Genomic DNA, 15,000 nt, shown 5'->3' with positions numbered 1-15,000 from the left:
ATATCAATTACTTGTCGTGCACATCGATAGCCCAATCTCCATTTGTGCAGAATCACTTCAGTATTTCTTGATCTTATTGCAAAGAGCGCTAGTGGCGTCACCGTACCACGTGGCTGAGGCAGAGGGTTATGATCATGCTGCTGGCTTTATCATTTTGTTCGGGAGCTGTTCCGTGTCTCCTACCAAGTTCAGCTGGCTGGTCGACAGTGCCGTATGGGCTATCAGTGATACTTAGACGCGAGCAAAGCCAACCCGACCGAATACTTAACGTTCTAGTAAAATGACAACCTCTCGCTTCAGGTATCAGACGATTGTGCGCGTACGGCTGTAGGTTATATAATTTAATGGGAGAGATAGGAAATATATTTTTTCTAATGTTTATTGTAATGGGAGCAGCTAGGATAGCTCAGTGGATAGCATGCCGGCCTCACATACCCGTGGTCGGCTGATCGAGCCCCATCCAAGCTCTTGAGTTTCCACTGTCGCCTGCTGGTCATTGCCGTGGCTGGGTACTACGGTGAGTAAAAACCAAGCTCAGTTCGAGTCAACACTCGTTGGCACACACTCTCACGAGTCAGCACACGCTGACATAAGCGAGCTAGCTATAGTGCACATAAGCCCGGCGAAGCATCTGCTTCGCAAATCTAGCTTATCCTCTTTGGGAGCTTCTTTTGGTGTCCGGCCGTTTTATAAGGATTTATGCCATAGGTACAGGGTATAGATGCTTATAAAAAAGTATAATTAGGTACATGAACTGTATGACCTTAAAGTGGGCCAAATAATCCAGTGATTTTCAGATCAGCTTTTACTATTAGTGATATCAGCATCTGTATTGGTCACTAAATCCTAAACAAGTTGTTAGTTTTCAGATATTATTTCACAGAAAGAAATCTTTTCATTTTACAATATACAAAAGATTGCTGCTTCTCTTGGGCTACATTAAAGTGTGAAACATCAGAATGTGATTTTCGCAGCCAAAATGATATATCCAGTCAATAACAGACTATCACTCATTCACTAAAGCACTTGAATTCTGGAGTTCTTAAGAAATTAATAACTATATATGAATTTCATATAGAACTCTCAGGAGATGGTAAAAATACCTAGACAACACCATTTCTAAATCCCAATTTTCAGTCTCTTTTGCCTTGCTGCCACAACAGGTTAATAAACATGAATAACTTTCACTATTTTATTGAAAGCTAATTATCTTAAGAAAAAAAACATACAATCAAGTTCTTCCATTACAGATATTACACTGCCTATTTACACAAGTCATTCCGCAAATAAAAATGTGAAATTCTCCAATGACTGATCTTCATCTTCACATTCTCAATAAAAGAATAGTCTATTCGATCACACACTCGGCACCAACAGCAGTAAGGGCTTCTTTCAACTTTTCAGCTTCATCCTTAGGAATGTCAGCCTTCACAACTGTAGGACAGCTTTCAACAAATTTCTTTGCCTGTAAACAAAAAAATAAAAGTATATTTAACAAGAAACTATAATAACAAATTCAAACATATAAAACAGTAAGACTATTATTCCTCTAGTAGCATGTCTTTTACATACCTGTACAAGGTTCATGCCTTCAAGCAAGGCCTTCACTTCTTTGATAAGTGCTACCTTCTTTGCAGTATCAAACTTCATCATCTTAATAGTGAAACTTGTCTGAACTTTCTTTGGAGCAGCTGCCTCTTCATCTTCCTCCTCCGTGAATTGCAGTGTAATCTGATGATCATGAGAGCTAGCGCCTCTCAATGAAGCTAAATCTATGTAAAGTAGTATTACTTCATAATTGTATTCCGCACCCCCCCCCCCCTTTGTACTCACGCCTTTATTGTCATGCTTACTATGTGAATTCTAATGTGATACTAAAGCATTTGTAAAGCTTTCCAAGCAAAAATGTTAACCCAAAGATTCATGTAACTGAGGAAAGGAAGCACAGGAGGGGAGGGGGAATGAAGAGAGACCAGGGGGATAGGAGGGAAGGGAAGGGAAAGGGCAAGAATGACAGCAAAGCAACTATGTGTAAGTCTATATATGTAAAAGCTATAAATGTGAAACTATATATACATGTATCTATTTAACTATAGATGTATATATAGCTATATATGTAAAAGCTAACTACTGAAAATATCACAGAAGAGGCAGACATACAAAGAGCATGAGATGCCTATAGGGAAAAGTTTAAGCCAAAACACAAAATGAATGATCTGGTGGCAAAAAACATGGGAAAAACATATGACTTCTTGAAAATAAACAAATAACAAAAAAATGAAACAATGGAAAACAAAAAAAAACATATCTATGTATAAAACAGAGAAATATATTGACAAAAACATATCTACTCTAATTATTTAGGTTTCCAATTTTCATGCATGATTGTAAGGAATTTGAGAGATTACCTGTAAATCCTGTTTTTGAAAGATTAAGTATATAATATTAGTAATAGTTTTATTGAACATATGTTTAAGTTTTGGTATGATGAGTATGAGTGATTATGAGTATGACAGTGAGTGTGAGAGTGAGTAGCTATCTTGGATAATCTAAATATTAGTAATAGTAGTCATATAAAACTTGATCCTCACTCTTGTAAAACAATCATTATTTAGCAGTTATCATTAACTGCATTTGAAGTTTTTTTTGTCTAAATATATCAAATAATGATATATGAAAGAACTTGACAAGATACTTTACACTTTCTATAAGTATTTTCATATTGAAACATGACCAACTCAAAATCCCAGACAGTGGACACTAGTACTTGGCATATGTTATTCTGGCTCTAAAGTCTATCTCATCTTGGTGCCCAAAATGATATACAAGAATCCATTCATATTGACACCTGTTCTTATTCTGGGTTATACAAATGTTTAAAGTTCTGCTCTAAACAAAATACATTACTGGAAGTATCATCTTTCAAATGTCATTTCTATTAGTGTATTATCTACTTATGTCAAAAATAAAACATTTGTAACATTTACCATAAATATAATAAAATCAAATTAATTTTGTAATTGCCACATCTAACTGCCAAAAGCATTCTTTTCATAAAATGACTTCCAAAGCAAACAATGGAAAATCTTCTTCCTCTTACTTGCTATCCACTTATATCTCTAGGTGTTATTTTTCTTTTTACGTCCTGCTCTAAGGTTTACCTGCAATAAAAGTCCTCCTCCAATGCTACATTTGTTCATTATGTTACAACAGTCCCATTAAAGCAGGAATGGAGGAAATTTTGCCATGGGAAATGATGACAAGGATATGAGCTAATGACTACTGACTAGGTTTTTGAGTGTGAAAGCCCATTAACAATGATAGAAGAGATACTGAAGATACCAATATTCACATATTTTGCTCTAGGGCAATGCTTTGGCACTGGGAATGCATGTATCTATGCAGTGTGTGTATTTTATTACTTTTCTATTACACACAGATGGCTCCAAAAGGGTTTAGTCATCAAGGAGTCGATTAGTAGGTCTACCTATCCTCAGCATCACTGAGTTAACCCTATGACGACGGTGCGTCACACTCGTGTGACACAGCCAAACTCCCGATGCCGGGGCGTCATGCCAGTGTGACGATTACAATGCAATATTGCAATCGCCCGTCATAGGGGTCTTCCCGTAGCGAGTGCCCCGTCGGGAAAGGGTTAATAAATAAAAATGTATGAACTTAATAATATGCAAGCAAACAACTATGAATTAACTGCGACTCAATTACCTGTGCAGGAGCTGCTGCTGGCATTCCAGCACCAAAAGCCATCACTGGTGCATCAGAAATGTTCAGAGTCTTCTTCAACAGATCATTCAAATCTGCTACCTCTACCAGTGTTAGTTGAGAGATCTGAGACACAATGGACTGAATTTTTTCTGGGTAAACCTGTCAAATAAGAATATATGTAGTAAAACTTAACTAAGAATAATGGACATCAATATTTTTTTGTTACAAATCACATAGAAAAAAGTATTAAGAATGTATTCACTGATAATGAGTTATTTTCAAGGTATGACAAAATATTAGCAAAAGCAAATACCTTGGGTGCTCCTTCTGCAGTTGGGACAGAAAGTGCTTCAGCACTCTGGAAGCGACGCTGACATTTCAATCCATATACAGCAGATCGGTTCCATAATTTCTGTCTGCAATTTAAAGAACACTATTAGTAAAAATGGCAACGATCTTAGACAGTCATAAATATGAATAAAATTTAACTATTAGGAATAAAAAAATATATATTTATATGAAAGGAGAATAGGACAGCCAGTTACTGGAACTGAAAAGTAAAAAGGGAAATGGAGGACAATAATGATTGATGACAAAACATCCTTATGAAATTTCAAACAACTTTTACTTTTGTGGTTTTGATACTACTAAAGTTAAACCTGTAACAAGCATGTATTAGACGAGTAAGTGATAGCTAGTATTCAAGGCAAAGCTTTGAGAGACTGCATCTGAGTAAAGAATAAAACTTTGTGGATATCATAGAGAACAAATGCTAACTTGTACATGAGGGAAGTACTTGACTGTCTCTAATTATCTGCCGTATGCCAAATTTCCTTGACAAAAAAAAAAAATATATACATAAATATACATATATATATACTATATACATATATATACATATATTATACATCTATATACACATATATACATATATACACATATATAGTACCTATATATACCATACATTATATTTACATATTAAATACATATACATATAAATATACATATAATACATATAAATATACATATATATATACATAAAACAATAATACAAATATAATACCCATATTTATAAATCTATGCATATATAGACATATATATACATATATATATTATATATGCATACATACATATATATACATATATAATACAAATTTATATTAATATATGCATAGATGTACATATATAGAAACATATATACTATCAATACAAATAAACAATAAACATATATATACATATATATACAATATATACATATATATACATATATATATTATACATTATATACATATATACATATATATACATATAATAAATACATATATACAGTATATATACATATATATACATATATATATAGTAATACATATATACATATATAATACATATATAATATAGCAAAGAATATCATACATATATACCAATATATATACATATATATATACTAACATATATATACATAAATATCTACATATACAACATTTTTATATCCAAAAATAATATATATATATATACAATATCTATGTAAATATATTAAACATATATCTATACATAAAAAAAATAAATATATACACATATTATAAACATAAATATAACAACATATATATACATATATATACACATCTATAAACATATAATATACATATATATGTATACATATAAATACATATATATACATATACATAAATATGCTACAATAGCATATACATATACATATACATATATATACATATACCTATATAAACATAATATATACATATATATACATATATATACATATATAACACATATATACATAAATATTACATAATATATACAAGATTTAAATACAATATCAACATAAATATATACATTATATATACATATATATATACATATATATATACATATACAATACATATATAAACATAATACATATAATTTATCCATATTTAAAATATATACAGATAAATACCTATATATACAAAAAATATACATATAAGATATACATAATATATACATATATATACATATCTACTAACAAAAGATATACAAATATAAACATATATCTACAAAATATATAACATACAATATACATCTTATATAAACATATAAATACATAAAAACCTATACAAACTATATATGTACCTATATATAAATCATATAAATACATAACAATACAAATAAATGAAACCCAAATAATATTCTATATATGTAGTCTTAATAAAACTATCCATATCCTGCATATACAAATAACACATATATATACATCTATCTAATACTGCATATAATCCAAATTATTGGCAGATATAAAATACATAATAAACATAACAACAAAATACAGATATCATATATCTTATATATATATACAGAAATATACAAATAAAAACATTATATATACAAAATATACATATATATACATATATGATATTACAATATATATATACATATATGAATACATATCAAATACTAATATATGTATACATATATCAACATAATATATGTATACATATATCAATACATATATATTTATACCAATATATATCTATACATACATATATGCATATAAATTTACAAATATATAATATATATAAAGAAAATACATATATAATATATCTACATAAATACATATAAACATAAATATACAAATATATATACATAAATACATATAATATACATATAATATACATATATAAAAATTATATATAAATACATATATATAAATATATATATATACCATAAATATAAACATATATAAAATCATACATATAAACACTATATACAAATATATTTATATACATAAATACATATATATATACCTAGATATAATACATTAATATACATATATATAAATCTAAATATAGATACTACAATCAATATAATCTACAAATATATAATTCATTACATAAATACAAACAAATATATATATATATATATATACATATATATATCCATATATCAATATATATACTATACTAACTACAAATAAATATACTTATATAAATTAAACATCTAATATACATATATATATAAATAAAACATATATACATATATATATATACTATATATACATATATATATACAAATAATATATAATACATATATATATACATATATAAATACATATATATATATACAAATATAAATATACATATATATATACATATCTATATACATAAATATATACATATATAAACAAATATATACATATATATACATATATCTACCTAAAAATATATACCTATAAATACATATATATATCAATATATCTCTATAAACCTATAAATATACATATATATACAAATAATACATAGATATACAACATTATAAACATATATATATACATAAATAGTACATATATTTACATATATATATACATAATATACAGAAATAAATACATCTATAATACAAAAAATATATACATTTATATATATACATATAAATATATACATATATATATATACATATATAATACATAAAGTCTAAATTACATATATATATACATATAATATATATACATAACTATAATGATATATATACAATAATATATCCTATATATAACATATATATATACATATATATAAATAACATATATATAAATACAACTTATATACATCATATATACTAATATATACATATATATAACAAATATATACATAAATATATACATATATAATACATAATCATATACATATAAAAAACAATACATAAATCTATTACAAAAATATATATACACTAAATATATACATATATAATATAAACATATAAATCGATTGCCATATCTAATATACATATATATAATTACAAATATAAATAATCAACAAATATAAATATACATAAATATAATACATATATATATACATAACAAAAATCTATATATACAAATATATATAAAATACATAAATTTCTATAAACATAAAAATAAATATATATATAAACATAGAATAATGCATATATATATATATATACATATATATATATCTGTATATAAAACATATATATATTTAAATCAATATAAATACACTATATAAAAATAAACAACTTATATATATACATATATATATCACATATATAGAATCATACATAAATATATATAAACATAAACTAAATGATATATCCATATAAATATTTATATATATTATATAAAACAAAAATCTACATAAAACATTATAAACCTCAAAATATAAACATATAAAATATACAAATATGAATATACTATAAAAATAATATATAAAATATACATATGATATAAATATATAAATACATATATGAATACATATATATATCCATATCAACACAAAAATATATACCTATTATAGAACATATATATACATATGATATATACATATATATAAACATATATATACATATAGTAATACAAAACATATATATATACATAAATATATATATATATATATATTATATTATAAATATATATATAATATATATATATATATGTGTATATATATTTATATATAAGTATATATATATACATATAAATAATATACATATATAAACATAAATATACATATATATATATATACATATATATACATAAATATATATACATATATCTACTTATATATATTTAGCATATATTCCATATAAATATACATATATATATATACATAGTATACATATATATATACCATATATATCCATATATATATACCTATATATACATATATATACATATATATATACAAATATATATACAAATATATACATATATAAATATACATAAATATATAAACAAAAATATATACATAAATATACAATATACTATATACATATATAAACATATCTATACATATATATACATATATGATACATAAAAATACATATATATACAAAATACAAATATTTTACAGATAAAACCTAAATATACATAAATATACATATATAACAGATACATAATATATAGTCAAATATATACATATATATATACCAATATAAACATAGGAATAATATATAATTAAACTAATTAATATATATAAGTATATATAAAATATATAAATATATAAATATTTATTAACACACATATATATGTGTTATAGAGTTTGTGTGTGTGTGAGTGTGTGTGTGTGTGTGTGTGTGTGTGTGTGTGTGTGTTTGTCTCCCTCCTCTCTCTCTCTCTATATATATATATATGTGTATGTGTATGTGTATATGTGTATATGTGTATGTGTAAGTGTGTAAATGTGTAAATGTGTAAATGTAAAATGTAAATCTATATGTATATGTTTATGTATATATATCTGTATATCTGTATCTATATCTATAATCTATATATCTATCTATATATGTTTATATCTATATATAGATATATATATCTATATCTACATATATCTATATATCTATATCTACATATATCTATTTCTATATATATCTATATCTACATATATATATATATATATATATATATATATCTACATATATATATATATATATCTCTATAAATATCTACATATATATATATTTCTACAATATATATATATAAATATATATATATATATATATATCTACATATATATATATTTCTTCATATATATATATATATATATATATTATATATAGTAGATAATATAGTTATATATATATATATATATATATATATATATATATAATAATATCTAAAATATAAATAAATGCACATATACAAACAGATATACAAGACAGGTCCTGGAGGTTGAGCAATGTCATGCACAAGTACCCCTTGGGGCCTGCATCTGATCTTGGCCTGATCTTGGCTTGGTCACATCCATCGGCTGGTCTTTCTGCAAGTTTGGCTAAGGGTTGCATATATTCTCTCACTATCCCTGTGGTTTCTAAACTCTGACTCCGTACACAGCTTATCCAACTTAACAAGATTAATTGCAACAGAAATTTTAATTCTTCCTTGCTTCTATTACACTAACGCAAGTGGTAAATCTGTGTTGAACAGTGATCAAAAGTAATTGCTGTTTAATACTTCTTTCATTTCAGTTTATTGGTTGAACATCTGAACACTTTACATGACACATACTGGCTAATAAATATACTCATAATACTTTGAAATAAACTTTTATTTCACAATACATACATCTGCTGTGAAATATACATATAGTGTACATATTCTAAAAAAAATCAAATAAATTATAATACTTCAATTAATAGGTCAAAATACATCTCTTAATATAATTTTCTATAATTAACATCTTACTGACAAAGACAACTCTATTGTCTATCACAAATACTTGAATGCATTTTTTTTTACTAAAATGAATGAACCAATTATTATGCAGATACCAATACATTTATTGAGAATGACATCACAGTAGAGTAATAACTGACTTTTTTGCAAAAACAAAAATACTGGCATTTTAAAACAATGCAAATGTATTACTGACTTGTCATACATTAAATGATAGTCATCCACAGGGAACTCATGCAGTGTTTGCATGCAGTATAATGTTAGCTGAACATCAAACTTATGTAAGTTATCTGCAAAAAAAAAATTACAGGTGTTTCTTGATGAAGTTGATGAGTCCATTAGTAGATGAATCATGGGAAGACACAGGGTTCTTGTCTTGAAGTTCTGGTTCAATAGCTTTAGCTAGCTGTTTTCCCAATTCCACTCTGTAGGAAGAGAAAAAAAAAAAGATAAATATTGCCATGCCTCAAAGTATGGATATTTTCATATACGTACTTCTAACATGCTATTTTTGTTTTTCAAATATACTTTTATCAATTAACTTAACAGTATGGAAAATAAGCTTCTAGTAAAAAAAAAAAATAATAATAATAATAGGATTTACCAGGTATGCACATCATTAGGTTATTAATTTTCAGAAAATCTAGAAAACTAACAAAATCTAAAATTTACATTGTTTTTTTGGTAACTTGATGCAATTTCTTTTTCCAAATTCATAAAATGACTTGAGAAATAACTTTCATTATGAACTACACAAAAAATTAAATTATTTGTATAAGAAAAATGAGTAAGGCAGCAAGAACAAATAGTTCATGATCCTTACTTTGTCAATGGCAATCATTTTATGGTAATACGATCATTTTAATAAAAAAAAGGGGGGCAAACAATAATATATACATACCCCCACTGATCGAAAGAGTTGATGTCCCACATAACACCCTGGGTAAAGATTTTCTGCTCATACATAACAATCAATGCTCCCAGAGTGAATGGTGTCAGCTTCTCAACCATAATGGAATTGGTTGGCCGGTTGCCCTTGAACACCTTGTGGGGGAGAATACGTTCCAGCTTGTCTGCGGGCATATTGGCCTTCACCAGTTCTGCCTTGGCTTCTTCAGTAGTCCTGTTCGGGGTTTACTCGCTTTGCGATAGAGTGCTTCTGTTTGAGGCAAGGGAAGTTTGGCAAGGCAACAGCTTCTGAATATTAGTAGATTAATCAATTTAAGTATCTTGGTATAAGATACACTCATTAAAGCAGACTAAAACCATCTTTCGGGCGTAGAACATTTAATTTATAACACCCTACCTTTTCAATAATCTTTCATTTACTATTATCTTAAAATTGAATATAGGACTACTGTGCATATTCACTGTAAAGATAGCCAAGCACCTCTTAATAAAGATTAGTTACTATGCCTTATACGTAGATTATTATGATGCTAACTGTTAAATACATAAAAAGATCAGTGAAGTCACAAATTACCTTGTGATGCAAATTGTCAGCAATGGGATTGTGAGACTTTGCAGGGGCAATGAAATCAGCAGGTATCAGGCGTGTGCCTTGGTGGATCAACTGGTAAGATAATAAGCATGGCTGTCCTGATCTTGGTAGCCAGGAAGCTCTCCCCACAACGGGGGAGGGGGGGGGGGGGGGGGGGGGGGGGGGGGGGGGGGGGGGGGAGGGGGGCGGCATGGACGGGGGGGGGCAATTGGTCCAGGGGGGGGGGGGGGGGTACTCCACGCCCATGCGGGAACATATATAAGTGGATAAAGTGAAGTTGATTTTTATGTAAAATGTATTTTTCCATTTTTGGTTGATTTGGGAATGTTAATTTTTTAGGGAGCGTACAGTCAATGAAAACTTATCAATAGAGATTAACATGTAATACACCAGCCTAGATCCAATAGCATTATATTACTTCAGAAGTGCCTTTAGGGAAGGGGGTTTGAGGATTTTGGCTAAATTGGGTAATCACAATGCTGGAGGGGAATGAGGTGAGCAAAACCTAGAGCATGGTACTGGTATTTGATGGCAATTAAAGGCGGATGAGTCTTCAGACCACCTATAAAAGAAGAAATTATGGAGGCACCATGTCACGCAAGAAGTGGTGCGAAAGCAATACAGGAATCTGAAAAATGGGAAAAATGTGATATTACATAAACTTTCCACTATTTTACTCATAATGAGTTTTGCTATATAATGCAAGTACATTTTGGAATTCTAACTAAATTTCTATTTACACAAGTTTATCTATGTCTATATCAATAACTATATATTTCTATATCTATCTATATATAATATATATATAGAGAGAAAGATAGAAAGATATATATAAAAATATATGTATATATCTCTATATATTTATGTCTATGTATATGTGTTTGTAATATATACATGTATACATGCATATATATGTATATACATATATATACATGTACACTTACCTATACATACATACATATACATATATATACATAAATACATTATATCATATTAGCAATTATATCTAGTATGCATATCAATATATTATAAACATAATTATAGTATATTATACATTTTATATCCATAGTATTAATATTACATAACAGCATACATATAGTGGGGGGGGGGGGGGGGGGGGGGGCAGAGAATACTTACGTTCTTCTCCAGCGGGGCAGTCTTGAAATGATTATCCATAAAATGTGCGCCAGACAACAGTTTTTCAAAGTTATCAAATCCAATGTGGACAGCAATGGACATCCCAATGGCAGACCAGAGTGAGTACCGCCCACCAACCCAGTCCCAGAATTCAAACATGTTTGCTTCGTCGATGCCAAAGTCTGTTGGGGGTGGGGGGGGGGGGGGGGGGGGGGGGGTGGGGGGGGGGGGGGGGGGGGGGGGGGGGGGGGGAAGTTTTCTTCACTTTCGGACCGTTGGTTGACAGTGCAACAAAGTGCTTGGCCACAGCTGAAGGCTAAAGAGAGAGTAATTACAAATCCATTTTCAACTTTTCCTTAAAAGTATTATCTGGCAAATCAACTGAACCGATTAATTTTGAATAATTAAAAAACAAAGTGAACAAAATATTCACTTTAACTCTAAAAATATATAATAGTGAACTCTACCAAAATAAAGAACTGATGCAAATATGAAAAGCGCTCCTTATCATTCAAAAAACACTCATCAATAATAAATACCATTTAAATGTCTAAAACAATAACTGGTTGTGGCTAGAAGATCAGAAATTAAAAGTGTCTTAGGGGCGATCTTTTGCAACATCGAGGAACCATTTCTTGGCTGAAGTTGCATTTGTGATGGTCTCCTGTGTTGTGAAGGTCTTGGAGGCTATGATGAAGAGGGTGGTCTCAGCATTCAACATCTGCAAAATTAAAGTGCCATGTAATTTCAATATAGAAAAAAAGAATGCAATTGTCTGAACATCTTCTGGATCAAAGTTAATCGCGAACTTGATTGTACCGAACCATATCAAAGTCCTTTGCCATGATGTTGTTCCATCTAATATTGGACAACAAAGTGCAGCGTTGGGGGGCCAGCGCGATGGCATCAGGGGTTTCAGGTTGGCTTTCCAGGGTCAGGGTCACACGCATTCCAGTGACGGCAAGATCTAGAGGCCATCCAATGCTCAATATTCAGGCAAGCATCAGCTAATAAGATTTATGCCTAGTTGAAACACCTTTCGCACTCAGCCTGAAATAAATAACCTGAAAAGATTGTTTGAAACCAAAGTTAAAAATTCATATGCATGACAGTTGTTTATTTGTTAGTTTGGGAGAGGGAGAGAAAGAGGGAGAGTGGGTAGACCAGAAGCGAAAAACGGGGGTGAGGAAGAGGGGGGAGGGAGGGAGGGAGAGGGGGAGTGAGGAGAGAGAGGAGGGCGGGCGAGAGGGAGGAGGAGAGAGGAGGGAGAGAGAGAGACAAAAGAGAGAGAGAGAGAGGTACAAAAAAGAGAGAGAGAGAGAGAGAGAGAGAGAGAGAGAGAGAGAGACAGAGAGAGAGAGAGAGAGAGAGATAATGAGAAAAGAGAGATATAATGAGAAAAGAGCGAGAGATAAAAAAGATGAAAAAGAAAATGATAGAGAAAAGAGTGAGGGAGAAAAAAAAGGCGAGAGGGAGAGAGAAAAAAAAAGGCGAGAGGGAGAGAGAAAAAAAAAAGGCGAGAGGGAGAGAGAAAAAAAAAGGCGAGAGGGAGAGAGAAAAAAAAAAGGCGAGAGGGAGAGAGAAAAAAAAAAGGCGAGAGGGAGAGAGAAAAAAAAAGGCGAGAGGGAGAGAGAAAAAAAAAGGCGAGAGGGAGAGAGAAAAAAAAAGGCGAGAGGGAGAGAAAAAAGAGATAGAGAGGGAGAGAAAAAAAGAGATAGAGAGGGAGAGAAAAAAAGAGATAGAGAGGGAGAGAAAAAAAGAGATAGAGAGGGAGAGAAAAAAAGAGATAGAGAGGGAGAGAAAAAAAGAGATAGAGAGGGAGAGAAAAAAAGAGAGAGAGGGAGAGAAAAAAAGAGAGAGAGAGGGAGAGAAAAAAAGAGAGAGAGAGGGAGAGAAAAAAAGAGAGAGAGAGGGAGAGAAAAAAAGAGAGAGAGAGGGAGAGAAAAAAAGAGAGAGAGGGAGAGAAAAAAAGAGAGAGAGAGGGAGAGAAAAAAAGAGAGAGAGAGGGAGAGAAAAAAAGAGAGAGAGAGGGAGAGAAAAAAAGAGAGAGAGGGAGAGAAAAAAAGAGAGAGAGGGAGAGAAAAAAAGAGAGAGAGGGAGAGAAAAAAAGAGAGAGAGGGAGAGAAAAAAAGAGAGAGAGGGAGAGAAAAAAAGAGAGAGAGGGAGAGAAAAAAAGAGAGAGAGGGAGAGAAAAAAAGAGAGAGAGAGGGAGAGAAAAAAAGAGAGAGAGAGGGAGAGAAAAAAAGAGAGAGAGAGGGAGAGAAAAAAAGAGAGAGAGAGGGAGAGAAAAAAAGAGAGAGAGAGAGGGAGAGAAAAAAAGAGAGAGAGAGAGGGAGAGAAAAAAAGAGAGAGAGGGAGAGAAAAAAAGAGAGAGAGGGAGAGAAAAAAGAGAGAGAGGGAGAGAAAAAAGAGAGAGAGGGAGAGAAAAAAGAGAGAGAGGGAGAGAAAAAAGAGAGAGAGGGAG

General features: G+C 29.6%; 2 protein-coding genes across 2 annotated transcripts in view; both read right to left on the bottom strand.

Annotated features, from left to right (window-relative positions):
* Positions 1-1,178: 1,178 nt before the first annotated feature.
* On the bottom strand, positions 1,179-9,507 carry mRpL12 (mitochondrial ribosomal protein L12). Its single transcript, XM_086553019.1, has 6 exons — positions 9,419-9,507; positions 4,355-4,385; positions 4,040-4,159; positions 3,728-3,885; positions 1,573-1,714; positions 1,179-1,465 (listed from the first exon to the last, which is right to left on the bottom strand). The coding sequence occupies exons 1-6, from the start codon at positions 9,505-9,507 to the stop codon at positions 1,349-1,351; spliced, it is 657 nt and encodes a 218-aa protein (XP_086409145.1). The 3' UTR covers positions 1,179-1,348.
* A 247-nt stretch (positions 9,508-9,754) lies between these two features.
* The window catches only part of Pgi (glucose-6-phosphate isomerase), an 18,954-nt gene continuing 13,708 nt past the window's right edge, over positions 9,755-15,000 (bottom strand). The window contains 9 exon segments of the mRNA XM_086553018.1: positions 9,755-10,323; positions 10,800-11,021; positions 11,353-11,480; positions 11,483-11,497; positions 11,989-12,027; positions 12,537-12,719; positions 12,796-12,852; positions 13,144-13,311; positions 13,361-13,503. Of these exon segments, the coding sequence (XP_086409144.1) occupies positions 10,203-10,323; positions 10,800-11,021; positions 11,353-11,480; positions 11,483-11,497; positions 11,989-12,027; positions 12,537-12,719; positions 12,796-12,852; positions 13,144-13,311; positions 13,361-13,503 (1,076 nt within the window). The 3' untranslated portion in view covers positions 9,755-10,202.

The sequence above is a fragment of the Penaeus japonicus genome, unplaced genomic scaffold (assembly GCF_977035675.1).
Source record: "Penaeus japonicus unplaced genomic scaffold, GWHDUDI00000001_assembly GWHDUDI00000027, whole genome shotgun sequence".
Classification (NCBI taxonomy): Eukaryota; Metazoa; Arthropoda; class Malacostraca; order Decapoda; family Penaeidae; genus Penaeus; species Penaeus japonicus.
The sequence above is the reverse complement of the archived record's forward strand: the minus strand, read 5'-3'. Positions and strand labels throughout refer to the sequence as shown.